Source organism: Microtus pennsylvanicus, chromosome 4 (genome assembly GCF_037038515.1).
Source record: "Microtus pennsylvanicus isolate mMicPen1 chromosome 4, mMicPen1.hap1, whole genome shotgun sequence".
Taxonomy (NCBI): domain Eukaryota; kingdom Metazoa; phylum Chordata; class Mammalia; order Rodentia; family Cricetidae; genus Microtus; species Microtus pennsylvanicus.
Window position 1 is genome coordinate 44,458,956 of NC_134582.1, and position 27,355 is coordinate 44,486,310.

The 27,355-nt window shown below is 48.2% G+C and overlaps 1 protein-coding gene across 1 annotated transcript; it reads left to right on the forward strand.

Moving 5' to 3' along the window:
• Positions 1-10,384: 10,384 nt before the first annotated feature.
• Positions 10,385-26,949, forward strand: Pcdh12 (protocadherin 12). Its single transcript, XM_075968805.1, has 4 exons — positions 10,385-13,582; positions 17,046-17,143; positions 19,326-19,498; positions 24,998-26,949. Exons 1-4 carry the CDS (start codon positions 10,715-10,717, stop codon positions 25,405-25,407), a joined length of 3,549 nt encoding a protein of 1,182 aa, XP_075824920.1. The 5' UTR covers positions 10,385-10,714; the 3' UTR covers positions 25,408-26,949.
• Positions 26,950-27,355: the final 406 nt, after the last annotated feature.

Consider the following 27,355-nt stretch of genomic DNA (forward strand, 5'->3'; position numbering starts at 1 on the left):
GATAATACAGCCACTTTGGGAAAGTTTGGCTGGTCCTCAGGAAAGTTAAATACAGGATTATAATAACACTCGGCAATTCTACTCCTAGGTATAATATGTAAGGGAACTAAAAAAAATGTTTGCTTAAACACTTGATCACAAATGTTCATAGCAGCAACATATATAAGAACCAAAAGGTGAAAATCAAAACTCCATCAATGAATAAACAGAATATGGTATATCCCAACAGTGGAATATTACTCAGCAATTAAAAATATGTTGATACATGCTCTAATATGGATGAACCTGGAAAACATTAAACCAAGTGAAGGAAGTCAGATATAAAAGGCCACATTGTATATTTTCCCACTTATATGAAAAGTCCATAGAAAGCAAAGTGGTAGTCAGTAGGTCAGTGTTAGCCCGAGGGTCTGATAGAAAGCTGCTAAGGGGTAGAATTAGCAGTGACCATTGCACAACTTGGTGGATGTATTAGATACCACCAATTGTATATTTTTAGAGGGTTACTTTTTAGTGCAGGTGAATCATATTTCAATTAAGCAAGGGGAGCCTTACATAGTGTTGTTCCCGACATTTAAACAGAACACAGAAACGTTGTTCTTCCCTTGGGAACCATCAAGCTAATGTGCTACTAATGATCTAGTAATATAGATCATAGTAATGATCTATGTTCTCCTTCTGTGTCCCCCACCCCAAAACCACCAAAAGAGTAGACTGCAGATGTGGGACCCTAGCCCAAGCATACAGGATTCTGAAGGTCTTATTCAAGTGAAACTCTCTGGAATAGATAGCAAGGGAGATACACACCCCTTTACAGATGCAAAGGGGTGAAGGAAGAACATCAAATGAGACCAAATACCTCAGGATCTCTCAGATGTAAAGAGCAAAGTAGTTCAAGAATCAGCTCAAGAGAGTCTCAAAGTTGGAGCAGAAAATGGATTGTGACATCATGCCGTGACCTCACCCCAAAGGTCACAGCACTGTGAGCAAGGAAGAGAGTGCTTGTTTCAAAACAGACTCAATAATTCGGTGGAAGTTAAAAGCAAATTAAAGATTTAGGGTATAGTTTTGAGGAAAAGATTGGCTAAAGTTTTCTTTAATAAATTTTGTCATTAGACCCCATGAAAATAGCAGGCTTTTTTCTCTTTGGTTTTGACTGCCTGGTTGGTTTTTCAGATTGAACTTTTCCCTTGTGTCCAACTCTCCACTTTATTAAGCATTTTATATGCATTACCTCATTTAAAAACTCAGGACTCCATAACTTAGGTAATTCTCTCTCCCTGTTTTGTAAAGGAAGAAATCGTGTTAGTAGGAGGAAGTGATCTTTCCAGTACTGTTATATGATGCAGCCGGGATGAGGACAGATTCCTCGTGGTCTGACTCCAGTAGTCTGTGAGAGAATTAGAATTTGCTGCAATAAATAATGCAGAGGAAGAAATAGTTCTGGTCCAAAGTTGTAAAATAGAAAGTCTTATAGAAGTTAGTTTCAAACTTGGTGAGACAATGAAACCAGGCATGCCTAACAGTCTCAGCATTTAAGAGGCTCAGGCAGAGGCTTGCTATTTGTTTGAGGTTAGCCTGGGCTACACAGTGAAGTGAATCCCAGTTTGTCTAGGCTACAGAATAAGACCCTATCTCAAAAAATATATGTGTTTATGTGTGTATAAATATACAAATATATGTGTATATGTATACATATTGTGTGTATATATATATGTATAAAGATTGACGGCATAATCATAGATAAGAATAAGAATTTCGGGAATGGAAGAGATAAACTCCATCCTCTGGTTGTAGATGAGGGCCCCCGGCTGTCAGAGAATGGGCTGTATGAGCTACAGCAGATGAGGAGAGGACATGAGTCACACAGTGTGATGGTCACTACACAGGTCACAGGCCTTCCACCAGGTCCCACACTTACTGCCTTCCAGTAGGCATTCAAAAACTCACCTCCACATACAGCCTCCTTTCAGGGGCCACCATCACAGTCATCCCTGAACCAGACCCTTCACACTTAGACAACAACAGTTCAGAAATAAAACTTCTGCCCAGTCCCAGAGAAGACTAGACGTTGGTGAGACCTGCCCTGCATTGACTTCTGAATTTCGAATTTTTCCAGTTCTGAGCATTGAACCCAGGGACTTCCATATATCAGGCCAGCATTCTATCACTGTGGTATCCTACTGTGTGTTTTTTTTTTAAATAGAAATATCTCCCATGGTTTCAGGCATTTGTACACTTGTCACCAGTTGGCGGCACTGTTGTATGGCGTGGCTGCAGGAAGCCTGCCACTGGGGGTGGGCTTTAAGATGAAGGAGCCTTGCCTGTTTTCAATCTGTTGTCTAGATTCATATAGGCAGCACAAGATGTAAGCGCCCAGCTTCCTGCTCCTGCCGCTCACCTGCCACTTGCTGCCAGGCTCTCAGACACGATGGACTCTGATTACTCTGAACTCGTGAGCCCAAACAAACTTTCTTCTGTGCATTGCTTTGGTCATGGAGATTCATCACAGCAATAGAAAGTAACTAAAGAAAGGTGTCAGTACCAGACAGTGGGCTGTTGCTGTGAGGGACCTGACCGTGGTTGTTTTCTTTCATTTCGTTTGGATTTTTTGTGGGGGGTGGGGGGTGGAGGACTGTGGAAGACTAGAAAAGTGGTTTAATGCTATAAGCAAAGTGGAATGGGCTCTCAGAAGAGAGTTCTGGGAGCAAGGAGGACTGTAGAGGCTCAGCTCAAGCCATTTCAGAGGGGAATGTTAGCAGCTAGGTGAGAGGCCATTCCTGTGACATTTTAACAAAGAATGTGCCTGCCTTCTGCACTTGTCCTAAGAACTTGCCTGAGGCTAAACTAAATGGCAAGGGACTAATTTCTTTAGTAGAGGCAAGTTCAAGACAGTATACTAATGAATCTGTAGTATGGATACTATTGATAACTGCTCTGCCGGTCTACAATCAAAAAAGAGGCAGTGAGGCAGACAGAAATACAAAACACACAGTGTGAAGAGAAAAAGAACACCAGGAGACTTAATGGTACAGCCAAGGCTTCTGCTGAAAGGTAACGGGGTCAGGAGAGGACATGGGTCTGCACTGGAATAAAGGGATGGGTGCCTCGGGATAAGACCACACACAGCCAAGCTTCCAACTTGCCAAAGACCCTAAGCTGGTTTCTGCTCCTAAAGCATAGCTGAATAAAAGCTTTGCCCATGGGATTCGAGGAGTGAGGTCCATCCAGTCTGGCAGCTGGCCTTGGCAGTGTCATCTACGTGATACTGGCTTTAGAGGCACAAAGAATGAGAGAGAGAAGGGCTTGTGTTTTCCCACAGCAATAGGAAGTAAACTAAACATCCAGTGGCCATTATCACTGACCCTTGGTCAGTACTGTGTATTTGTTTACTATGTAGATCTTAAGGGAGTCTGAAAACTCGATTGCTATTTTTTGAATGTAGGTTTCCTCCTAAAAAACAAAATAAAACAAGCAAATGATAAGCAGAAGTACGCAGATAACTCTGCTATGAATAATTAACAGAATCCTAACCACACACTGGGCTCTGCAGGAAGTGCTGTGTACTGACTGAGCTCAGCATACTGCAACCCAACATACAGTCATTGTCATGATCATCATCATAGTTGTCACCATCCCTACTTTTTAATTTTAATTACGTATGATTGTGTATACGTATGTGCCCATAAGTACAGGTATTCACTAAGGCCAGAGGTATCAGATCGCCCTAGAAACTGTAGTTACTCTACAAGAGCAGCACATGCTCCTAACCATGGAGACACCACTCTAGTGCCTCCACCCCTGTTTTAAAGCTGAGGAATTGATCATGGAGAAGGTCTTTGGTTTGTCCTTGTCTCTGACAAGGACAAAGCCAAGCTATGAACCTGGACAGGGGGAGCCCTGAGCCCGCATCATTTTCCCCTATGCCACACTTAAAGCATCTCGACACTATTAGCAAATAAAGCGGTCAATAGTGTCGATCAGAAAAGCTAATCAGATTGCTGGTGTGACCAGTTTCCTGGTCATCGGAGGACAGATCCCTGCAGAGGCTTCGGGAGTCTGATAGCGTGGAGTATTTCCTCTGCTTCTGGTTATAGTAATAGGCACGGAATGATCGTGTTTATACTTGCAACCTGGTATTTTATTATTATCCCCCTGAATGAGAGTGGAAAGAGTTTTGTCACCCCAAGGTAACATGGTTCTGTGAGGAGGGAAGAGGGTGAAGTTTAGCTGCAGCTGCCATCATAAATCAGAGGGCGACAGTTTTTCTCGGAGCTCCGGGCTCAACTCCTGGCTGTCAGAAGCTTGTAAAGGGAAGCCCCATGAGAATTTATGTAACGATGGGAAGGCTCATTTTCCTTCCTGCAAGAGCCTTTCTGGAGCAAGGAGAGGATTAGGCTGATTAGATTCTATGGGAAGAAAAAAAAATCCAACCCCAAGGTTCAGAGGGAGGGAGAATGTGGGTCAACTTGAGCTATTTCCCTTGCCCACTAAAAAGTGACCTTGTAAACAGAGAAGAACATGCTCAATTCCACCAAATAAATGAATGATTGGGTGACTGAATGATTTAATGACTGAGTGCGATCCAAGCTTCCTCTGGGCTGGTTCTTTCAGTGTGAGAACAGTTCGATCCCAGACTGACCCAGAAATGCTGAGCACACAACGAGGCCAATCAACAGAGTCAGCTTCTGAATATCCATGGTGCAGATGGCGCTCGCAGTCAATGTGTTTGGCTTTTGTGTTTACTGGTACATTTTCAAATTCACTGCGGAGAGCAAAATTGTGGGGTGTCGGGGGACGGGAAGAAACTTGTACTGAAGTGAATATTCTATCTGAGCAGGACTGTCGGGTAAAAATACTTAGAGCAAGAATGTATTCACTGTTTATCTGAAACTCAGCTCTAACGGCGCATTCTATATTTTATACGCCAAGTCTGGCGATCTGGATCGGAGTCAGTCATGCTCAGGAGAGGGTTGAGGACAGTAGCTTGGGACATGCTACCCCTGGGAGCCATAAGGAAGGAAAGCCAAAGGTGGGGTCTAAGAAAGAGAGAACTGTGCAGAATGTGGAGACCGTACCAGGTGGCTACAGAGAGACACAGGTATTGGGAGAGAAGGTGACCTAGAGGATGCTGGCGGGAAGCATCCTCACTTTCTGGTGAAGCTATAGAGCTGGTTGTAGGACTTGACTTTATAAGGCTGCAGCTTCTGAGAAACTCTACTCAGAGTTCCCGGTAGGGTTGGGGTAGAGATCAGTGTATGTCAGAATCACCTAAAGAGTCTTAGAATTGAAGTCTATAAGCCAGGATCAGAGACACACACCTGTAACCCCAAGACTTGACAGATGAGGCAGAAAGACCGGGAGTTCAAGGCCAGCCTGAGCTCCTGAGCTCCTGAATCAAACAATAATAACAACACCACCACAAACGAACAATAGACAGAATTAAAACAAGTAAATTAAAGGTCTGGGTCACCAGCACTCAGGAGGCAGAAAAGTAGGCGAATCTCTGAGTTCAGGGCCAGCCTGGTCTACAGAGTGAATTCCAGGACAGCCAGGGGTACATAGAGAGATCCTGTCTCGAAAATCCAAAAAGGAAAAAGAAAAGGAACAAGAAAATGAGTGCCCTTCCCCTCTGGAGTTTGGTATGAGCGAGAGATTGAAAATACCATCAATCTAATTTTGCATTTTTCCTGAAAATAGTGAAGGAGGTACACAGTTTGCCATGATTTCAAATGTCCTGCTCGCCGTCCATTCCCTTTCCAGCTGCTTTCTCCAGGGACCAAGTTTCATTGCTATTTTTTTTTTTCATCTTATTGTGTAGATCAATGTGATCTCTCCAGAAAAGGGTTCCTGGTTGGTTATCTGAAAGTAGAGGCCCGCTAGAAGGAGGGATAATTGAGCTAAAAATTGAAGAATCATCCTTGGCAGACCGGGAAAGGAGAGAAATATGCATTTCGCAGGCTTTCCAAGTCATTTCCATGTGTGACCCCTTTGGGGACTACTACTCTTTTCTAAGACAGAACACCTTTTCATTTCTTGGAAAGTCCTATATCTTGGCAAGTTTCTCCTTGCAAAGTCCATTTTTCTTTCTGTACTTGTCTAGAAAGAGATGCCATGGTGTGAGATTTGACATTTGTCACCTGCCTTAGTAAAGCCCTAAAGGGCCATGCCAAGAGCAAGTGACTCAAAATAACTAGTTGGGTCCCCTAGTCAAGACTCCTGGCTCTCACTTCAGCAAGGTCTGGCTCTAAAAGGAGGGTGACCTTGGATGGTCCAGCCACCTTCATGAGTGGAATAATCCTCAGGCCAAGGCTTCCAAGTCTCCTCGGAGCTGTCTTGGGAGAGCCAATCCAAAAGGCCAAATCAGGACAACTATACTGAGAGGGTGGGCTTAGCCTTTATCTAGCTGTCCTGCCAATGCCCCAAGAGACCTTAATACATCTTACTGGTGTGAGCCCTGGAGATTCCAAGTGTTTGGAAAAGATTTGCCGGTTCTCACCCTTCTCATTTTACCCCTCAGTGCCTTGCCATGCTCAAGAAGTCACCTCAAGGCTCAGGGTGAGCAAAGATGTCAAGCAGCAGCCCCAATCTACCGCTGTCTTCAAATCTCTAGGACCCGAGGGAGGCCATGTTCAGCGTTTCAAACCCAGTTCAAATACTTCCTCTACTTCTTCCGAACTTCTTTCAAAATTCAAGGAAACGAAATCTTCCTAAACAAACTCCAGTGACAGCTTCAGTCACCCCTTGACAGACTGCTGTTAAAGGTCAGCTTCCCTCAGAAGAAGGAAGAAGAGCGAAGGACAACATGGAGGCCTCCTTCCCAGAGACAAACCACCTGCAAGCAATCTGATGTCTTGTTTCATAAACCTTTGGGACTTCGAAGGGGTGGGTAGCTCAACTTTACGGCACCAGTTCCAATAAAACACGCAAATGGCAACAATAAAAGAAAAAAAATCACACCTAGCAGGCTGTGAATAGACCCGTAATCTCAATATTCATTCAGGAGGCAGAAGCAGGAGGATCGGGAATTCAAGGTCATCCTTTGCTTTGCGGGGAGTTCAAGGTCAACCCCAGTTGCGTGAACTTAAAACCCAAAACCAAAACAAGCAATAACAACAAAACACAAGTAAAATACAAATTCAAAGTCTCGTGATGTGAGCTCATTTTTTTTTGATTCAAGGTCATAATACACACATGCAGGCATAAGCACATAAATTGTTTTATTATATGTAATTGTATATAGCATTGCTCAATATGCATAGCAATTTCTTTTCAAGAATAGAAATATCACATGTAAAATCATGAACTCCATTGTTTCTGAGCCCTGGTTATCTATCTTTTGATGTTGTTGCTATTTTGAGACAGGATCACGTGCGGCCCAGGCTGGTCTCCAACTTGCTATATAGCCAAGAATAACCTTGAACTCATGATTAGCACTGGGTTTATATGCATGTGCCACCACACCCAAGTTTGGTCATCTATTAAGACAATGGTTCTCCACCTGTGGATACAGACCCCTCTGGGGACCACGTATCAGATATTTATATTATGATTCATAACAGTAGCAAAATTACGCTTATGAAGTAGCAATGAAATAATTTTATGGCTGGGAGGTCATCACACCACGAGGAACTATACTAAAGGGGTAACAGCATTAGGAAGGTTGAGAACTACTGTACTGAGATGTGTTATGATTTGTAGCATCTTTCTGGTTATGTACATCTGTGCAGAGCAGCTCTACGAACCCTCCCACCTTGGTGGCTGTGCCCTCTGTGCCTCTGTGCTTTGTTCTCTGCCTTTGGCCACCAGATGGCATTCTGGAAACATTCCCATTCTGCAAACATTTTCTGCATTCAGCTCTCCTGCAGGCTCTCAACTGGCCTCCCCTCTCCGCTACCTTTCTGCGAGCAGCTTTAGAGGCTTTCTGGAAGGTAAATCTGTAGGATCTTGGACAACTTTCCTGTGTTCAGCTTCTTCAACCTGATAACTTGGCCATGCAGGGGGTGAAACAAGAGGATTGGGTAAATCACTCAGGACAGCCTGGCAAGTCATTGCTGATCTCATGGGCCTGCCCGAGCCTTCCCAAAGCTCCTCTGGCCTCCAGAACAAGTTTTAGGTCCTTCCTGTGAGGGCCCAGGCCTTTTATCATCCAGTGACCCTGGTCCCATCTTTCTTCTTCTGTACCACATAGACCCTCCAGATGCAGCACAAGGAGCCATCTCTGCCCAGTCTCTGTCAGTGGCCTGCTTTGCCTTTCTCTGCTCTTCCCGTTGCCCTAGTGAACTATTCCTGTCTATCAGGGATGACCGAGCACTTGTCTCAAGGCACTGCCACTGACTCTCAGGCCACAGTCCACAGTGACTGCGCTGGGCTCACTTTTCCATTTCCCCTACTTTCGCATTGACCATTAGCCCCTTCGGGTCACGGTCTCTCTGCTGCATGGTGCAACAGTAGGACGAATAAGGGTCAGACAGTGAGGTCATCATGTAGGCTGTCACCAGAGGACAATGAGCATCCACTGTGTTCCCGTGCTCTGAGGGGAACCACATGGCTCCCCTTTTAGTATATATAGGCTGAGCCTTGCCTACCCAGAGCTAAGAGAGACCAGAGGAAGAAAAAAATGAACAAATGAACAGAAGCAGAAAGGTAAATGCATGACTGACTCCTCATTTGCATTTGAACCATTAAATCTGAAAGATGAGAAAGAGAAAATGGCCATCCCTACCTGCTGAATGCTTCCTGCCAGGCCCCACACTCAGGCCTCCATGGGTGTCGCTTTTCCATCCTTACTATAAACTTATAAGAAAGATGGCAGAGAAGGAAGCTAAGGCTCAGAGACTTAATCATTTGTGCTCTAAGTCTGCGAGGGTCTGGCCGTCCCCAAAGTTGTGCCCTAGGAAATGGCCCTATAGACTTAGGACCCCCGCCAAGACTTAGTGGGCTCAGTGAGATGGTTGAGCAACCTCCAGAAGTGAATGCAGGATGGAAGGAGAGAAAGGGCAGAGGGAAGGGGAGGAAATGCACGTGGCTAACCCTCAGCCACCCCAAGCCTGACTGCCATGGATTTCCATGCCAACAAGCCTGAGTGGTATCACTGTGTCCAAATGGAGCATCTCTGGCCCCAAGGACTCAAGCAGTAGACACCCATCTCTGGGAAGCTGACCTTAATTTCCACCATTTCAAATGCTTTACAGACCTCCAGAATAAACCTACATAAGGCTGAGGCATAAGGCTGAAAGGATATTGGAGGCAACAGAAGGGGGAAACAGAAGCCACAAGGCCACACAGGCAGACTGCCCACTCCTCTGCCTGCCTGCACCTCGCCTAAGTGAGAGGATGAATGGGAGCGAGGGCTCACCTTCAAACCAGGGCTGGGAGTGGAGGCAGGGCGGCTGTTCACAGGACTCTCATAAACAAAAGTGTGCTGAGAAGAATGGGAGGAAGGGAGGGAAAGACGGATGAAAGGGAGAGGAAGGTGTGGGAGAAGGAAGCGTGAAAAGTTCGAGACAGAGGAAGGGAGGCTGGGGGTTCCCCAGACAGGGACTCAAGTTGGACCAGATGTAGAGAACAATGGATCCCAAGGATCTCAGGAAGGGGACGGGGGAGGGGAGCCTTGCGATCAGATCAGACAGCATTACAGCTCTGGTAGAGCCACCGGCACCTTCAGGGGTCAGTGTGAGCCATGGCCAATGTTGAGAGCAGCTGCCGCAGGTGAAATGAGCTGTATCTACTACAATACCCTTACCCAAACAACATGGCTGTTTGTGATTTGAGGCCAGGACCAGGCCAAGGGATTTTGCATATCATCTCATTCAAGCCTCACAGGTTCCTTCAGGGAGGACAATTATTTTCCTCCACACCCCACCGTGAAGATGAAGGAACAGGGGCTCAGGGAGGTTAAGTTAGAAGACCCAGCTGAGAAGCAGCAAAGTCAGCATTTGAACCCATGCCACTTTTTAGCTCCTGTGACTTTTCTACTAATAGCTGCTTCTCCGAGAGACAAGCCTGAGGGCAAAGTTGAGGCGGAGAGTCCAAGGAGCGGCAGAAGGTAGAAGAATGGGGGAAGAAGGCACCGGGGTTGACAAGGGAGATGAGGAAGAGAGATGGGGAGCCTGAAGTGCCCTAGAGGGACATCAGCATAGGTCGAGTTCTTTGCTCGCCTGGCTACACAGTGGCTCCCTGTCCCTCATTGGCTGCCTTGCTGGTGGACAGCACCTTCCCATCCAGCCAGTCCCAGGAGCCCTGGCCTCATCCTCTTCAGCGACAGGCCTCTCAGCCCCACAGGAAATGCTCCTTCGCTAATTGCCATTGAAAGTCACAGCCCTCCCTTTTCCTGTAGGTGGGGTTTCCATAGGAAAAAGCTGCTTCTCTGCTTCCCCAGCCTAGTGACTGTTTGGAAGTTAGATCCCTACATCCCGCTTTCCTAGGTCAAGTCTCAGACCGGTTCCTGCCCATCACTGCTGACTGAACCAGCGGGCTCTGCTGGGGAGCAGGGATCTCCTCTAGCCATTCATCCGTCTGGGGACCGCTCGGATCACTTTTCACAGAGATGGCCTTGCTTGGGAATCCTGCTTCTTCCAGCATCTTCTAATTATGGGACAAAGTTGTACCAGCAGATCTGAGGCAGGAGATCCAGGCTGATCGAGCCAACCAGGAACGTGTCCTGCCTCTGAAGACCTCCAGCTGGTCGAGTCCAGCCCTCCCTGCGGTGAGCATGATGCTGCTTCTGCCGTTCCTGCTAGGGCTTCTGGGGCCAGGCAGCTTCTTATTCCTTTCAGGGGGTTGTCAGGAGGTGGCCACTCTCATGGTGAAATTCCAAGTGACAGAGGAAGTGCCGTCTGGCACAGTGATAGGGAAACTGTCCCAAGAACTGGGAGTGGAGGAGAGGCGTGGGAAGGCAGGAGATGCTTTCCAGATCCTGCAGCTGCCTCAGGCACTGCCGATTCAGTTGAACTCTGAGAACGGCCTGCTCAGCACTTCGAGGAGGCTGGATCGGGAGCAGCTATGCCAGCAGCAAGATCCCTGCCTAGTGTCCTTTGATGTGCTGGCCATGGGAGCTTCGGCTCTGATTCATGTGGAGATTCAGGTCCTGGACATCAATGACCACCAGCCAGAGTTTCCCAAGGGTGAACAGGAGCTGGAAATCTCCGAGAGTGCCTCTCTGTACACACGCATCCCCTTGGACAGAGCTCTTGACCAAGACACTGGTCCTAACAGCTTGTATTCCTACTCCCTGTCTCCCAGTGAACACTTTGCCCTGGATGTTATCGTGGGGCCCGATGAGACCAAACATGCAGAACTTGTGGTGGTGAAGGAGTTGGACAGGGAAGTCCACTCGTTTTTTGATCTGGTGCTGACTGCCTATGACAATGGGAATCCCCCTCAGACAGGCACCAGCATGGTCAAGGTCAATGTCCTGGATTCCAATGACAATAGTCCGGTGTTTGCCGAGAGTTCACTGGCCCTAGAAATCCCAGAAGACACTGCCCCTGGCACTCTTCTCATAAACCTGACTGCTACAGACCCAGACCAAGGACCCAACGGGGAGGTAGAATTCTTCTTTGGCAAGCATGTGTCCCCAGAGGTGATGAATACCTTTGGTGTAGATTCCAAGACAGGCCAGATCATTCTGCGCCAAAGCCTAGACTATGAGAGGAATCCTGCCTATGAGGTGGATGTCCAGGCAAGGGACCTGGGTCCCAATTCCATCCCAGGCCATTGCAAAGTTCTCATCAAAGTTCTGGATGTCAACGACAACGCTCCGAGCATCCACATCACATGGGCCTCCCAGACGTCGCTGGTGTCAGAAGATCTTCCCAGGGACAGTTTCATTGCTCTTGTCAGTGCAAAAGACTTGGACTCAGGGAACAATGGTCTGGTCCACTGTTGGCTGAATCAAGAGCTGGGCCATTTCAGGCTGAAAAGAACTAACGGCAATACGTACATGCTGCTCACCAACACCACACTGGACAGAGAGCTGTGGTCCACATACACTCTCACCGTGTTCGCCCAAGACCAAGGGCCCCGGCCCTTATCAGCTGAGATGGAGCTGCGAATTCAGGTCGGTGATGTCAATGACAATGCCCCCGTGTTCGAGAAGAGCCGCTATGAGGTCTCCACTTGGGAAAACAACCCACCTTTTCTTCATCTCATCACTGTCAAAGCTCACGATGCCGACTTGGGCATTAATGGAAAAGTGTCATACCGTATCAAGGACTCCCCCGTTTCTCACCTAGTAGCTATTGACTCTGAGACGGGAGAAGTCACTGCTCAGAAGTCACTGGACTATGAGCAGATGGCGGGCTTTGAGTTCCAGGTGATAGCAGAGGACAGAGGGCATCCCCAGCTGGCATCCAGCATCGCTGTGTGGGTTAGCCTCTTGGATGCCAATGATAACGCCCCAGAAGTGATCCATCCTGTGCTCAGTGAAGGCAAAGCCACCCTTTCAGTGCTTGTAAATGCCTCCACGGGGCACCTTCTGTTGCCCATCGAGAATCCCAGTGGCTTGGAGCCAGCAGTTACTGGTACACCAATGGCTACCCACAGTCCCTGGTCTTATCTTTTGGCCACGATTGTGGCAAGAGATGCAGACTCGGGGGCCAATGGGGAGCTCCTCTACAGCATTCAAAGTGGGAATGATGCTCATCTTTTTGTCCTCAGCCCCTCCTTGGGGCAGCTATTGATTAATGTCACCAATGCCAGCAGCCTCATTGGGAGTCAGTGGGACCTGGGGATAGTAGTAGAGGACCAGGGCAGCCCCTCCTTGCATACTCAAGCTCTGTTGAGGGTTGTGTTTGTCACCAGCGTGGACCACCTAAGGGACTCTGCTCATGAGCCTGGGGTCCTGAGCACACCAGTGCTGGCACTGATCTGCCTGGCTGTGCTGCTGGCCGTCTTTGGGCTGATCTTGGCTCTGTCCGTGTCCATCTGCCGGACGGAGAAAAAGGATAATAGGGCCTACAACTGTCGCGAAGCTGAGTCCACGTACCGCCACCAGCCCAAGAGGCCCCAGAAACACATTCAGAAGGCAGATATTCACCTGGTGCCCATGCTCAGGGCCCAGGAGGATGAGGTTGATGACGTTAAATCATCCCATAAAGATATCAGTAAGGAGGCATTGATGGAGACAGTCTGGGACTCCACCCCCTTCCACCTCACACCAACCTTATACAGGACCCTGCGTAACCAAGGCAACCAGGGAGCACTGGCAGAGAGCCAGGAGGTACTGCAGGACACCTACAACTTTCTTTTCAACCATCCCAGGCAGAGGAATGCCTCCCGAGAGAACCTATGCCTTCCTGAGTCCCCTCCTACCCTGGGCCAGCCGCACTCCAGGCCTCTGCAGCTGCCTGGTAGCCCCATAGCGAGGCTGGCTGGAGACCAGGGCAGTAAGGAGGCTCCACAGAGCCCGCCAGCCTCCTCTGCAACCCTGAGACGGCAGCGGAACCTCAACAGCAAAGTGTCTCCTGAAGGACAGCCTGGTCCTCACCAGATTCTGAGGAGCCTGGTCCGGCTGTCCGTGGCTGCTTTTGCGGAACGGAACCCCGTGGAGGAGCTCGCTGGGGATTCTCCACCTGTGCAGGTACCTCTGGCATGGGCAGCTGTTTTTCTGGTCACTGACCCCCACCCCCACCCCAGAACACCACCAAGAGCAATAGACACCCTCGTTTCCCATATTCACCCTTAGACTCACCAGGCATATTGTGATGTAGAACTTAAGGGCTGGGGACAAGGGATCTTAGCTGTGTGGTCCTGGGCGTGTTTCTGAGCCTCAGTTTCCTTGATGGTGAACTGGGAATGGCAGTGAGAAGTGTGTGTGTGTCCTACAGAGTTGTCCTGAGGATCAGATCAGTTAATTCCTGTAAAGCACATATGCATGCTTGGCACAGGTGGACACACAGCAAACACAGCACAGGTAGTGACTAGAAATAAGAACTTTGGAGTAAGGTTGCCTGGCTTCAAATTCTGGCTCTACCTCTTTCCGCCTGTGGCTAATGGAGAAGTTACTCAGCTTATAGTTAGAGGTACCCACTTTAGCAGCATGCTCCCTGCAAGACTGCAAGAAAACAAAATGAATCGATCCCTGGCAGCCATGCCAGGACAGCAGTGTCTGCCTGGGCTGTAGTGTCTGCTCAGCAAATGGTTACTATCTCCTCCACAAAGCACCTCCCCATGCCTGCTCTCAACCTGCTCATCGTGTCTAGACAACCTCCCTTGAAACAGTCAGGCCTGGGTAACACTCCCTCAGGGGACTTGCTTGAGACCCCAGAGTGTACCAGCTGGGGAGACAGGGGAAACAATTTGTCTAGTGAGGCAAATCCCAGTCCAAACACAACAGCTCAGAACTGCAGAGTGTAGGGAATGACCTTTAACTGTGGAGTCTCATTTTCTTCATCTACAAAATGGGAATTCTGAAGTCAAGCTCGCTTGGTCTCTGCTGCCCTGGGGGGAAGGATTAATGGGATGATGAATGTTTCATGCCTCGGGGTTTACTAGCCACAAACGGGAGGTCTTCTCAGGGATGGAGCTTAACATATCCCTAACTGCTTCTCTGACGTCCGGAGAGCTTTTGCTGCACAAGGCTGAGCATCAGAGACATATTTTTGTTGGGCTCAGGTTTCTCATGGAGCAGGGACACAGCTTCTTTTCCAACCCTTTCCTAGGAAGCCACTTGGAGGTAGTTTTTAGCTTTTCTCTTAGGCACCTCACCCTGGGGCTCCCTGCAAACCCAGAGGGGACTGCAGCCAACTACTTCATTCTTCCACTCATTCATCCACCAGAGGCTTTCAGGATGAACTCTTTTTTTGCTTTATTTTGGTTTGGTTTTGGTTTTCCCAGACAGTGTTTCTCTCTGTAGCTTTGGAGCCTATTCTGGAACTCGAACTCATTAGTACTGGGATTTGCCTGCTTCTGCCTCCCTAGTGCTGGGATCACAGGCATGCACCACCTGCCTGGTTTAGGATGCACTCTTATGCCACGCACTGGACATGACGGTAGAGAGCCGACAGACACTCTGCACGACACACTGAAGTGATGGGAAGAAAGGCACCCCGTTGGAATCAACTGGGGGTCAAGAGTAAGATGCCCAACATCCAGGTCTCTTTGACAGTTCAGCCACACAATAAAGTCAGACCTGAGTTCAAGTTCCAGGCCTTGTCGCTGCAAGGACTGTGTGCCTCAGGTTGCATATCTACAAAATGCAGGGGTTGGTATCACCTTCTTGCAGCTGTTGTGTGGCACAGAGGAGATTAGTTATCACCAGGTAGTTATTAAGTGCTACCTGGGGCTCTGTCAACATGTGATTCACACAGCTCAATTCATTTAAATGCCACAACACCCACTACCTTCTGACCTCGTCTCATTATTATTCCCCTACTGCTGAGGAAACTGAGACTCAGGACCCGGAAGCGATTTCTAGGGCCAGGAAGATGGGCGGTAAGGCAAGAACAGAGTTAGTGTGAGCCTGAATCTAACCCCCGAGTCTGGGTTCCAACTGTGAAGTGACTCTGAATTCCAGGATGTGACACTGGGCTTGGCCCTCAAGTTGTGCTTACATAGTGTCGCTTGGGTAAAGGTTTTCAGGTGCCTGTCTTCTAAGGGCTTTTGGGCCGGTTAAGGAGGCAGAATCTACCTGAGGCAGGCTCAGGGACCCTGACTCTCCCAAGTCACCATGCCACCCTAGTGCTGGACACCATGAAGCAGCATTTTTAGAGGTAACACCCTCAAGTCTTAGTCTCAATGATCTAATTAACCCTGACAATGCTGTGGAGAATTCAAAACCTCTTCAGAGACAAAAGGCGATGAAGCTGAGGTCTCCGTGGGTCTCAAAATCTGCCTGAAAGGCCACAAGCTGGCAACCAGGAAGAACCAAGTCTATGAAGACTAAGGCTGCTTCCTCTCCCTCCGGGACCTTAGGTGCAGGATTAATATCTAGTCAGTTTCTCTTCTCCCATCTACCTGAAGTCCTGCCATTTTTCTAGTCTTTGAGAACCCTGAACAGAAGCTGTCTTTTCTTAACAGCCAAGCAAGACCTTCCAGTCTCTGGCGGAATTCCTGTGGAGCCTTCGGTCTCAGCAGGAGTTCCTGGCACACAGTCAGAATTCAAGAAAACATTTGTTGAACTGCATGAAAGCCAGGTTTGGTGGCTCATGCCTATAGTTCCAGCCCCTTGGGAGGCTAAGACAGGAGTTTCAAGGCAGCTGCACAGCATAGTAAGATCCTGTCTCAAAAGACAAAAAAGTAAACGGATAATTGTGACTCTGGTGAAGTCTTTGTCCCCTTCTTCCTTGCCTTCCTTATAAATCATGAGCTTCCAAAGACTACATGGGGTCCCTATCTCATTCTTACAAGTCCCACAGAAACACTAGCCTGGAACAGACATGCTTTTAAATACATGTCCATTGCTGGGCAGTGGTGGCACATGCCTTTAATCCCAGCACAAGGAGGCGGATCTCTGTGAGTTTGTAGCTAGCTTGGTCTACAGAGGCAGTTCCAGGACAGCTAGGGCTGTTACACAGAGAAACCCTGTCTTGAAAAACCAACCAACCAACAAATAAACAAAAAACCATGTCCATTGACAGGGTGAATAAGTGAATTGGTGAAATGACACCATTTCTGCCTTGTACCAGGCAGCCTTGCATACTCCCCACACACATCTCCACAAGTTCAAGCCAGAACGTTTGAACACTGTGCAAAGGGAAAAATAACTCTTGAAGACAGTCCTTACCAAAGTAACTACTGTACGCTCTGGCAATGCCTTTTCCACTCCAAGCCCACCAGTCACTCCAGGGAACAAGCTAATGGGGATGGTTCCAAGGGTCTGCCCAGGGCCTGCAGAGACACCGCAAAGCTGGGAAGCACCCTCCCCCAGGTCCCTGCTTCAGCCACACAGGTCCGTTCCCCCAACCCCCTATCTGATCGCAGAAGCATCTGAAGCCAGAGGAAAAACTATAAAAAGAAAGCAGCAGCGTTTGAGGGAAACATCCGGCGAGGAAGCGTGCTGGGTCGGAATTGTGTGGAGTCAACAGATTTTTCCTGTCTTGTAGCAAATCTCCCAGCTGCTGTCCTTGCTGCATCAGGGCCAATTCCAGCCCAAACCAAACCACCGAGGAAATAAATACTCGGCCAAGCCCGGCGGCAGCAGGTAAGCAGTGGGTAGCACCCACAGCACGATCTCCTCTGGGCCCCTAGGTCACCCTCCCCAACAGCCTTGGTGAGTGTGGAAGAATGGGCACCCTCTGAACCCAGCCCAGGGGGTACATGCAGCAGACAGCACCCATCCCCCCACTCCGGAGGCTCCATCCTGGGGCCACTGTATTTATGATATTTACAGGTCCCCTTGTCGCTAAGGAAATTACTTCACCTCTTAGCTCTGACTGTCTCCCCTGCTTACTTGATCGGTTTGAAATCTGTAACTTTCACCGTTCCTTCTCTTGGCCTACAAACATGCTATATAAGGATGTCAGTGCGAGGGTGTGCTCCTGCGGGCAGTCCTGGAAGCGAGGAGCCCTCCAGAGGATAGCAATGGATGGAGAATCAGATTTTCCCTTCTGCAGGCTCAACATTTGAGTCTGTGGGAATCAACTGCCAACAGACCAATGAACAAGAGAAAAGCCGTAGTAAATGTAAAAAATTCTTTTACATTTCTTTATTTTGCATATGAGTCAGGGGATGTGTGTGTGTGTGTGTGTGTGTGTGTGTGTGTGTGTGTGTAAGGGCAGAGGACAGCAGAGGGTGTCTGTTCTCTCTTTTCCATCACACAGGGATTGAACTTGGGGCATGAGGGTTTGGTGGCAAATGCCCTTAGCCACTGAGGTGCCTATCTCATAGACCCCATTACAGTTTTTTAAATCATTGTTTTATGTGATACAGAAGAAGCCTTTAGATTGAAGATCCAAAGACACATTTTTCAAGATTGGGTTTAGTGTTTCAGGGATACCTGTGAAAATATAATTGGATAAAAATGGTATGGGCAAATTGAAATTTAGACTCAGCCAGGCCTATCTGTGTGGCTTTCTTGGCTGCTCTACCCAGCATTCCTTGCTTCCAGGTATGGGCTAGGAGCTTTTCCGGAACAAGGGACTCACAACCTGCCATCAAGCTAGGCAAGCCAGAGTATGTCCTTATTGCCAGCTCTTACACAGAAAGTAAGGGGGGAATTCAAGTGTGTTTTTAGGCTTTATGGTTGGCTTTGGGAAAAGTTCTAGTTTCTATGACCTTCTTTGGGAAAGGAATTCTAGATGGCTATCCGTTCGCCTGGGGGTGGGAGCTCGGGGATAGGAGGTCAGAGGCACAGCTCTAAAAGCTTTCACATTTGGACATGATTTCCTGAGCCCTAAGAGTCTCACATTCCAGAGCCATGGGTCTAGATTGGAATTCTTGCTTAATTGCTTAGCCCGTGGGGTCCTTAGGCAAGCTGCTGCAAAATTCTGGGTGGCAGAATGGGAACAGCTCTCATGGACAGGCTCCCATGAGTGGAATGAGTCCTGTACCTTGCATAGCACGAGGCCTGACATAGGGGAGTTGTCACCCCGTTACCCCCAGTTTGCTACCTTCTGGATGATCTCTTAATAGCAGCAGGAACGGTCACTGTGGGGAATGAGGACAATAGAAATCACATAGGAATCATGGGAGACTTTTCACCTGTAGGGATGGGCTTCGTCCTGAGTGACTGTCAGAGGCCTTGAGGGTCAGTGAGACACAGTGTCCTCAGCTTAAGCCAGGAAGCTGGGTTGCAGGTGTAGATGTGAGTCAAGGGTGCCCCATCCAGATGCGTCCCCCACAGACCTGTTCCTTTGCTCTGGGAGGTGGCGTCAGTAGGAAGGAAACCATAGTCACTGATTCCATAGTGTTCGTCAAACACCCAGTGTGTGCTAGGCCATGTTCTGCGCATTTGAGAAGAGAACAAGGCATAAGGAAGGCAAAACCCACCCTGCCTGGCTGGTACTGGGTAGATGACCACATCGACTGAAGTTTACTAAATGCCATACTCCCTAGAGGCGTGAAGGGGGACCATGGAGGGCAACACTACCAATGGCTCCATTTCTCCCCTGTGCGCCTACTGTTTAAACCGCTGCAGGGCTCTGTGCTAAACCTTTTCCCTACGAAGTCTCATTGACAAACCCCACGAGGGTTACACTTATTACTCCCATTTCGCAGGAGAGGAGCAGTCAGCAGGAAGGCTGGGAATCTAGGACCCGGTGCTCCCTGACTCCGTAAGCCAGGCTAGGCATCGGTTCCCTGTATAGATGGCAAATGACACAGATGACGTGAACAGACAGTTATGTGAAAATTCCTCACTTGAAACCTGGTTGGCCTCTTCACAGGGCTCCCATCCCAGACACAGATGGTTCAGATGGCTCAGATGGCCCAGGTGTCAGGCCTGGTGGCCAAGCAGAGCCTGACCTGGAAGAGGGCCCCCTAGGCTCCGAGGAGGAGAACCTTTCTGTGAAGCGACTTCTGGAAGAAGAACTATCGAGCCTGCTGGACCCCCATACAGGTAGGGATGCCCTGAGGTCACCCCTGTGCTGTCTCTGTGCCTATCATCCGCCCATGCACCCAGACTCCAGAGTTGTCCATTCCACTGTGCAGAGGGCTGTGCCCAGGATTCTATTTCCCTTGCAGTCTCGGAAAGTGGTTATCTATCTGTTTGTTTATTTAATTCTGGAGGTGGGTTTGGTTGTTTATGGCAGGGTTCGACTCTGTCAATATGTAGCTGAGACTGACTATGGAATCCTCCTTCCCAACTTCCCAAGTGCTGGGATTATAAAAATGTCCAGTTTTCCTTTATTTAAATGACCAGGTTCTACTTTTTTATTGTTTATTATTTTTTTAATTATTATGTGTGCATCGGTGTTTTGCCTGTACTTTATCTGTAGGAGGGTGTTGAATCCCCTGTGACTGGATTTACAGACAGTGCTGAGCTGCTCTGTGGGTGCTGGGAATTGAACGTGGGTCCTCTGAAAGAGCAACCAGTGTTTTTAACCACTGAGCCATCTCTCCAGACCCAGGGCCTACTTTTTAAAAATCATCATTAAGAATAACAAACAGGAGCCGGGAGGTGGTGGCGCACGCCTTTAATCCCAGCACTTGGGAGGCAGAGGCAGGCGGATCTCTGTGAGATCGAGGCCAGCCTGGTCTACAAGAGATAGTTCCAGGACAGGCTCCAAAACCACAGAGAAACCCTGTCTCGAAAAACCAAAAAAAAAAAAAAAAGAATAACAAACAGGGGCTGGAGAGATGGCTCAGTGGTTAAGAGCACTGTCTGCTCTTCCAGAGGTACTGAGTTCAATTCCCAGCAACCGCATAGGGGCTCACAATCATCTGTAGTGAAATCTGGTGCCCTCTTCTGGCCTGCAGGCATACATGCAAACAGAATACTGAGAATACTGTATACATAATAAATAAATCAATCTTTTTTTTTAAAGATTTATTTATTATGTATACAACTTTCTGCCTCCATTTATACCCACACGCCAGAGGAGGGCGTCAGATCTCTTTACAGATGGTTTGGAGCCACCATGTGGTTGCTGGGAATTGAACTCAGGACCTCTGGAAGAGCAGACAGTGCTCTTAACCACTGAGCCATCTCTCCAGCCCCTAAATAAATAAATCTTAAAAAAAAGAATAATAAACAAGGGGGTTGGAGAGATGGCTCAGTGGTTAAGAGCATTGCCTGCTCTTCCAAAGGTCCTGAGTTCAATTCCTGGCAACCACATGGTGACTTAACCATCTGTAATGAGATACGGTGCCCTCCTCTGGCCTGCAGACATACACACAGACAGAATACTGTATACATAATAAATAAATAAATAAATAAATAAAAGAATAACAAGCAGGGCTGGAGAGATGACTCAGTGGTTAAGAGCACTGACTGCTCTTCCAGAAGACCTGGATTCAGTTCCTAGCACCCACATGGCAGCTCACAATTGTCTGTAACTCTAGATTCAGGGAATCCAACACCCTCTTCTGAACTTGACAGGCAATGGGTACACACATACACAGACAGATAGGCAGTCAAAACACTCATATACATAACATAGAATAAATAAACCTTAAAAAAAGAAAAGAAAGAGAATAACACAAGATCACTGCTGAGTAAACAACTTCCTAGGTCCTGGTCTGTGTGTCGAGCACCAGGAAAGCCAACAGGTCATCCTCTGGAGTAGGTAAGACCAAATGTACAGGTGAACCCAGGCTTAGGAAGTAAGCTGGCCTGCGCAGAGTCTCCTCTATCCTGGCTGGGAGCCCAAACCTGCATGCTGTGTGCAGTCTAAACTCAACGGCACCACTTCATTTGTCATATTTAAATAACCTTTCACCCCAGAAAAGGGACAACTCTTTTATCTGCTAATTGAAGATCAAGAGATTCTTTGTTTTTTCAAAAAAAAAAAAAACCCAACAACATTGGTTTGGGGTTGGAATATAGCTCAGTTGATAGAGTATTTGCCTGCTCCTGGGTTCATTCCCAAACGGTGCATTAAATGGGTCTGTTGGTACAGACCTTTAATCCCAGTACTCAGGAAGTGGAGGCCAGAGGGTCAGAGACTCAAGATCATCCTTGATGAATTCTGGACTAGTCTGGGCTACATAAGAGCCTATAAAACAATGAACAAAGAAGAGGAGGAGGAGGGGGAAAGAAGGAAGAAGGGAAGGAAAGGAAAACAATTAGCTTTAACTATAAACATAATACGCATTTTAATGCGAGACTCCGCCAGCCAAGTGCCTTCTGTGGGAACTAGTCTACCTCCTTCAGGTGACATGACACACCGTACCCCTGACCATCCCATCTTCTGTTTCTGGAGTTAATTTATTTCCCACATGTTCTGTCTGGCTGCAAGGCATGGCAGGTTTTACCCTTTCTGGGGCTAAAAACCATAACTAGCACCGAAAGAGCCTTATAAGGGCATGTCACCTATTGTAAGTTTCTCTGGAGAAAATATGAAGAGAAAGGGGCTATTCATTATCCCTGTTTCATAAAGGGAAAAAAGCCGAAGGTCAAAAGTGTTTAATAATTTGCCTGGGGTCATGCAGTTAATGGCTATTAATACAGGCAATATGACTCTAAATTCTAGAGCCTTACTGCTCAATATGGTAGCCACTGGCCACATATGGCTATTTAAGTTTAAATGAAGTGAAATGAAATAAAATGAAATATTGAGTCCTTAGTCATCCCAACTACACCTCAAGGGCTCAGTACCCATGTGTGGTTGGTGGCTACAGTTTTGAATTCTGTTATTGGCCAGCTGTGGCTAGAACTTGTGGGCTCAATCCTTGACCTGTCCTGCCTCCCCACAGCCCAGAAAGCACTGGGCACTGTGAGTTGGGAAGATGGAGAAACGGGTGGGAAAGAACTGGATGCCCTGGGGCTACTGAGAGCTGTGTTGAGGACTGGGGACTTGGTGATTAGATAAAAAAAATCCATCTGGACATGTGATAATGATGACTCAGTGGGTGAAGTATTCACCACGAAAGTTTGAGGGCCTAAGTTTGGATCTCCTAAAACCCACTTTAAAAGTCAGGCCTGGCCGGGGGGTGGTGGAGCACGCCTTTAATCCCAGCATTTGGGAGGCAGAGGCAGGCGGATCTCTGTGAGTTCGAGACCAGCCTGGTCTACAGAGCTAGTTCCAGGACAGGCTCCAAACCCACAGAGAAACCCTGTCTCGAAAAACCAAAAATAAATAAATAAATAAATAAATAAATGCATGTCAGGCCTGTTCATCTGCAGTCTCAGTGCTGGGGAGGCAGGGACTGGAGGATCCCAGTGGTTTGTTGACTGGCCAGCCTAGCTGAATTGTGAGCTTCTGGTTCCTGTGAGAGAATCTGTCCCCAAAAAATAGGTTGGAAGTCAGGTATAGCGGGGCACCAAGTCCTTTAATCCTAGTACTCTGAAGGCAGAGGCAGGTGGATATCTGTGAGTTTGAGACTAGCTTGGCCTACATAAGGAATTTCAGGCCAACCAGGGCTACAAAGTGAGAACTCACCTCAAAAAAGAACGAAAGGAAATAGAATGAGACACCCGATACTGACTTCCGGTGGCCTACACCCCGGGGGAGGGGATGGCTATTTTATTAGTTTCATGAACTCCCCAAATTCGTAATGAAGGTCACACGGTGAACTCATCATCGCTTTCCAGCTGTCCTCATATGCCCCATGACTTCCCCTTCTCCTCTGAAGCTGACCATGAACAAGGAAAGGCTGGAGTTCTTATTTCTCAGAGACTCAGGGAAGTAATGTTTACAGTCTCCCTATGTCAAGGGTCAATCAGCAAGTCCATTAATCACGTAACAGACATTCACCAAGTCCCAGGCAGGAGGCCAGACCCAGCCTGTACAGTCCAGAACTAGAGACAAGAACCAGGGGATCATTCACTGATCCAAACAAATGATTAGCTGCACATTGGAATGACCTTTTCAAGTTGCGGAAGTAGCATTCTGATAATGTATAAAATATAGGCAAACAGACAAACAAAGAACAAATCATTTATGCCCAGAGAATTTCAGTTAACACTGTGCCCTATTTCCTTCTTGCACAGATTTAAAACCACTAACCTGAAACAAGCATTACATACCTGTTAACATTAATACATGTTCTCTACCCATCCCCCCCCCCCGCGTGTGAGTGTGTGCGTGTGTGTGTGTGTGTGTGTGTGTGTGTGTGTGTGTGTGTATTTCATAAGCAGGAAACTGGATTTCCTTTTTTTCCTCCTGCTTGGTCTTTGTCTTTGGGGCTGGAATTCATGTTTGTTTGCTTGGTGTTATTTGAGAAATAGTCTTATGTAGCCCTAACTGGCCTATTGTTCTGCGTAAGCTATTCTATCCTGGAACTCCCAGTAATGCTCCTGTCTCAGCCTGAGTGCTGGGATTTCAGGCACGTGCCACCACATCCAGCTCCTAGGCAGGATTTTCTGAGAGAGAAATGAGAAAAGAAGGGTGATGGTGACATGAGAATCCAGGGGACGTTATTTTTAAAAGCCAGAAATACCAGGCTGTCGCTGCCACTGCCCCATTCCTTTCTCAGGGCAATCCTCAGGCAGACAGCCCCTTCTCAGCTGGACACTAGGCCAGGAAACAGTGTGAGTGGGAGGTGAGGTTGCCCTATAGTGACAATGCGGGCCCTGTCAGCCCTGGGATTTCTAGAGGTGCATCTGAGAAGCACCCAGGGGCAAGAAGGCCATGCTTCCTAGAGAGTGGGTAGGGCTGGGGAGTACCAGGGTCTTCAAAGTCGTCAGACGTAGGTCCAATCCAGTTTTGGTTTCCTAGAAAACAAGACTTCTTTGAGGGTCAGAATCCTTATCTTTAAAATGGAGATAAGACCCTTGACCTCGGGCTGGAGAGATGGCTCAGAGGTTAAGAGCATTGCCTGCTCTTCCAAAGGTCCTGAGTTCAATTCCCAGCAACCACATGGTGGCTCACAACCATCTGTAAGGGGGTCTGGTGCCCTCTTCTGGCCTGCAGGTATCCATGCAGACAGAATATTGTATACATAATAAATAAATATAAAAAAAAAAGACCCTTGACCTCAAACACCTGAATAGATGAAACGAGTTAATTATGCAATTTCCTGGCATATGAGCAGTTAATAAGTGGTTATTATTCTCTCTCTCTCTCTCTCTGCTTGTTTTTGAGATAGGGTCCCTTAATGGCCTGGAACTTGATGGGCAGATGAGGCTGGCCTCAAATTTGCTGTGACTCTCCAGCCTCAGTTTCCCAAGTGTTGGGATACCAGATGTGTTCCTCCATGCCAGGCTCAAACAGGCTAATCCTATCTATCCTCATGCCTCCTCCAAACTAAGCTCTTCCGGCTTTGGTCAGCAGTTTTCCTGCCCAGGGAGCTTGCCCGTCAAGGCCTCTTCCTTCCCGTCCCGCTCCCATCGTCGTGTGTCCCCCACCATTTCCCTTTCCTTCTTTGTCCACTGCTCCTGTCCTGCTTACAGCCCCGCCCCGCCTGCCTGGCTTCCCTGCATTTGGCCCTCACCGTGTCTCTCCTTCCTCTGCAGGTCTGGCCCTGGACAAGCTGAGTCCCCCTGACCCTGCCTGGATGGCGAGACTGTCATTGCCCCTCACCACCAATTACCGAGACAACTTGTCTTCCCCTGACGCCGCAGCTTCAGAGGAACCGAGAACCTTCCAGACATTTGGCAAAACAGCCGGACCGGGGCCCGAGCTAAGCCCAACAGGCACGCGCCTGGCCAGCACTTTCGTCTCCGAGATGAACTCGCTGCTGGAGATGTTGTTGGAGCAGCACACGGTGCCAGTGGAGGCCGCGTCTGCGGCTCTGCGACGGCTCTCAGTGTGCGGCAGGACCCTCAGTCTAGACCTGGCCACCAGTGGGACCTCGGGCTCAGAAGCACAGCTGGGTAGAAAGAAGGCAGCCGAGGGCCGACTTGGCTGTGGCAGGAATCTATGAACATGCTTGGTGGGGGGGGATACCTTTGGATCCAGGAGCCAGGTTTCCTGGGAGACGTTAGGGTGATATTCAGGCCTTGAGGATCTCAGGGAATGAACTGGTTTCTAAAATTGTGGAACTCACTGGCCAGAGACACCCTCAACTTTAGGGTAACTGATGCTGTTCCCCACAGAGGAGGACCGACTGTGGCCTAAGCAGACCTTGTAACAGACCCTGTGGCTGAGCTTTATGGAGAAGAGAAACAGCTTGTTTCTCGTACACACAGAGTTCCTCAGGAGGAAGAGATGCCGGATGTCACAGAGTGCAGTATCATAAGCAAGGGGGGCGGCCTCACTGGATACTGGAGGCAGAGGGCTGGCTCCTGGGGGAGACAGGCAGTGCTCTCTGACCTACTAAAAAAAGGAAAAACTGCAGCTCAGTCTCCTGTTTGCCAGAGTACCGTAGGGGTGGGGGAGGCTTTTGCCATTTATTCCTGGTATTAAACTTCTGTTGGGTCATGGCGGGAGTGGGTCACACTGGTTCGGTGACAGGTACACAGATGATGGACATGTGTGTCCTTGACCCCACTCCACTATGTTATCCAACAATAGGCTTCACAGCCGGAAAATCAGGACTAAGTAAAGCAAGGCTGTAGATGAAGTATTTATATTCCCCACAATGCTAGGTTGGTGGTATTATTACACCCATTCCACAGATGCAAAGCTCGGAAAAGTTGAGTGTCTTTCCTAGGAGTGAGCAGGGAGTAGAAGCAGAGCCAGGATTTGTGCTCAGGCTGGCCCAACACCACAGCCCATGCCATGGCACTAGACTGCCAACCAAGAATAAGAAAAGTCCTTGAGACGAAGGTTTGCAAATAGAGGCATTCAGGCCCATAGGACACAGGTTAAAAGGAGTTTGTATCTGCCCAGTGTCAGTTCCTTGAGATGCAGAAGTCTTATCTGAGACCCCAGTTGGGGAAGTCTTTCTCCACTGGCAGGCTTGGGTCTGGGAATTGAGGCCCCAGAGGATGATATGTGAACTGGGACTATGAAATCCATACTGACAGCAGTCAGGCTCCCAGCAGCGGGAAGAATGAAGAAATAGCTAATACGTTCCCAAGGCTTTTTGTTCCTGGACATTTGTTCCAAGCAGTCACAGCTAGTTTAAGGTGGGGCTGGGGTGTCCTGGACACTGAAGGCAGAAGATGGTGTCTGCTTCACTTGCCCTCTTCGGGACCAGCAGGGCTCCCACTGAGGGCTGGTGACATTCACGTGTGCATGCAATGCAGTGATATTAGTGCATCTTACAGATGAGCAGTATGAGACCTGACAAAGTTAAGCATTTCAGAGGCCTGGGTCTCTCATCGCTCACTCCAGGTCAGGGTGATCTTATGAGACCTGTGATCTTCACACTGGTTCATGGAGCTGCTGGGTTCCAGGTCAGAGAAAGAGGCTATGGAAACTAGCAAGCGGGCGCTCCAGCTTGTCCAGCCAGGTGCCTGGCACAGTTGACACCAGGGATACTAGCTGAGTGGCCCTATGAATGAATAAATGGGTAAACACATGCTTCAGACTTTCCTTTTACTTACGTTGGTGCTCCAGGTAGGACTTCATTGGAGGGTGGGAATAGTTCTACTATGTAAAAGCTAAGTCTGAAGACTGTAGTACAAAGTAGACCATGCTGATCTCCCAAGTTATTAGAGGACTTGCAGGCAGAGGAGAGATGGAGTGGGCAGACGACCTAGGGATGCTGGAACCATGGCTGAGACTTGATCATTAGAAACACTAAACCAAGCTGGGCCGTGGTGGCGTACGCCTTTAATCCCAGCACTCGGGAGGCAGAGGCTGGTGGATCTCTGTGGGTTTGAGGCCAGCCTGGTATACAGAGTGAGTTCCAGAACAGTCAGAGTTACAAAGAGAAACCCTATCTAGAAAAAAAAAAGACTAATTCTATCACTCTAGCCCTAAAG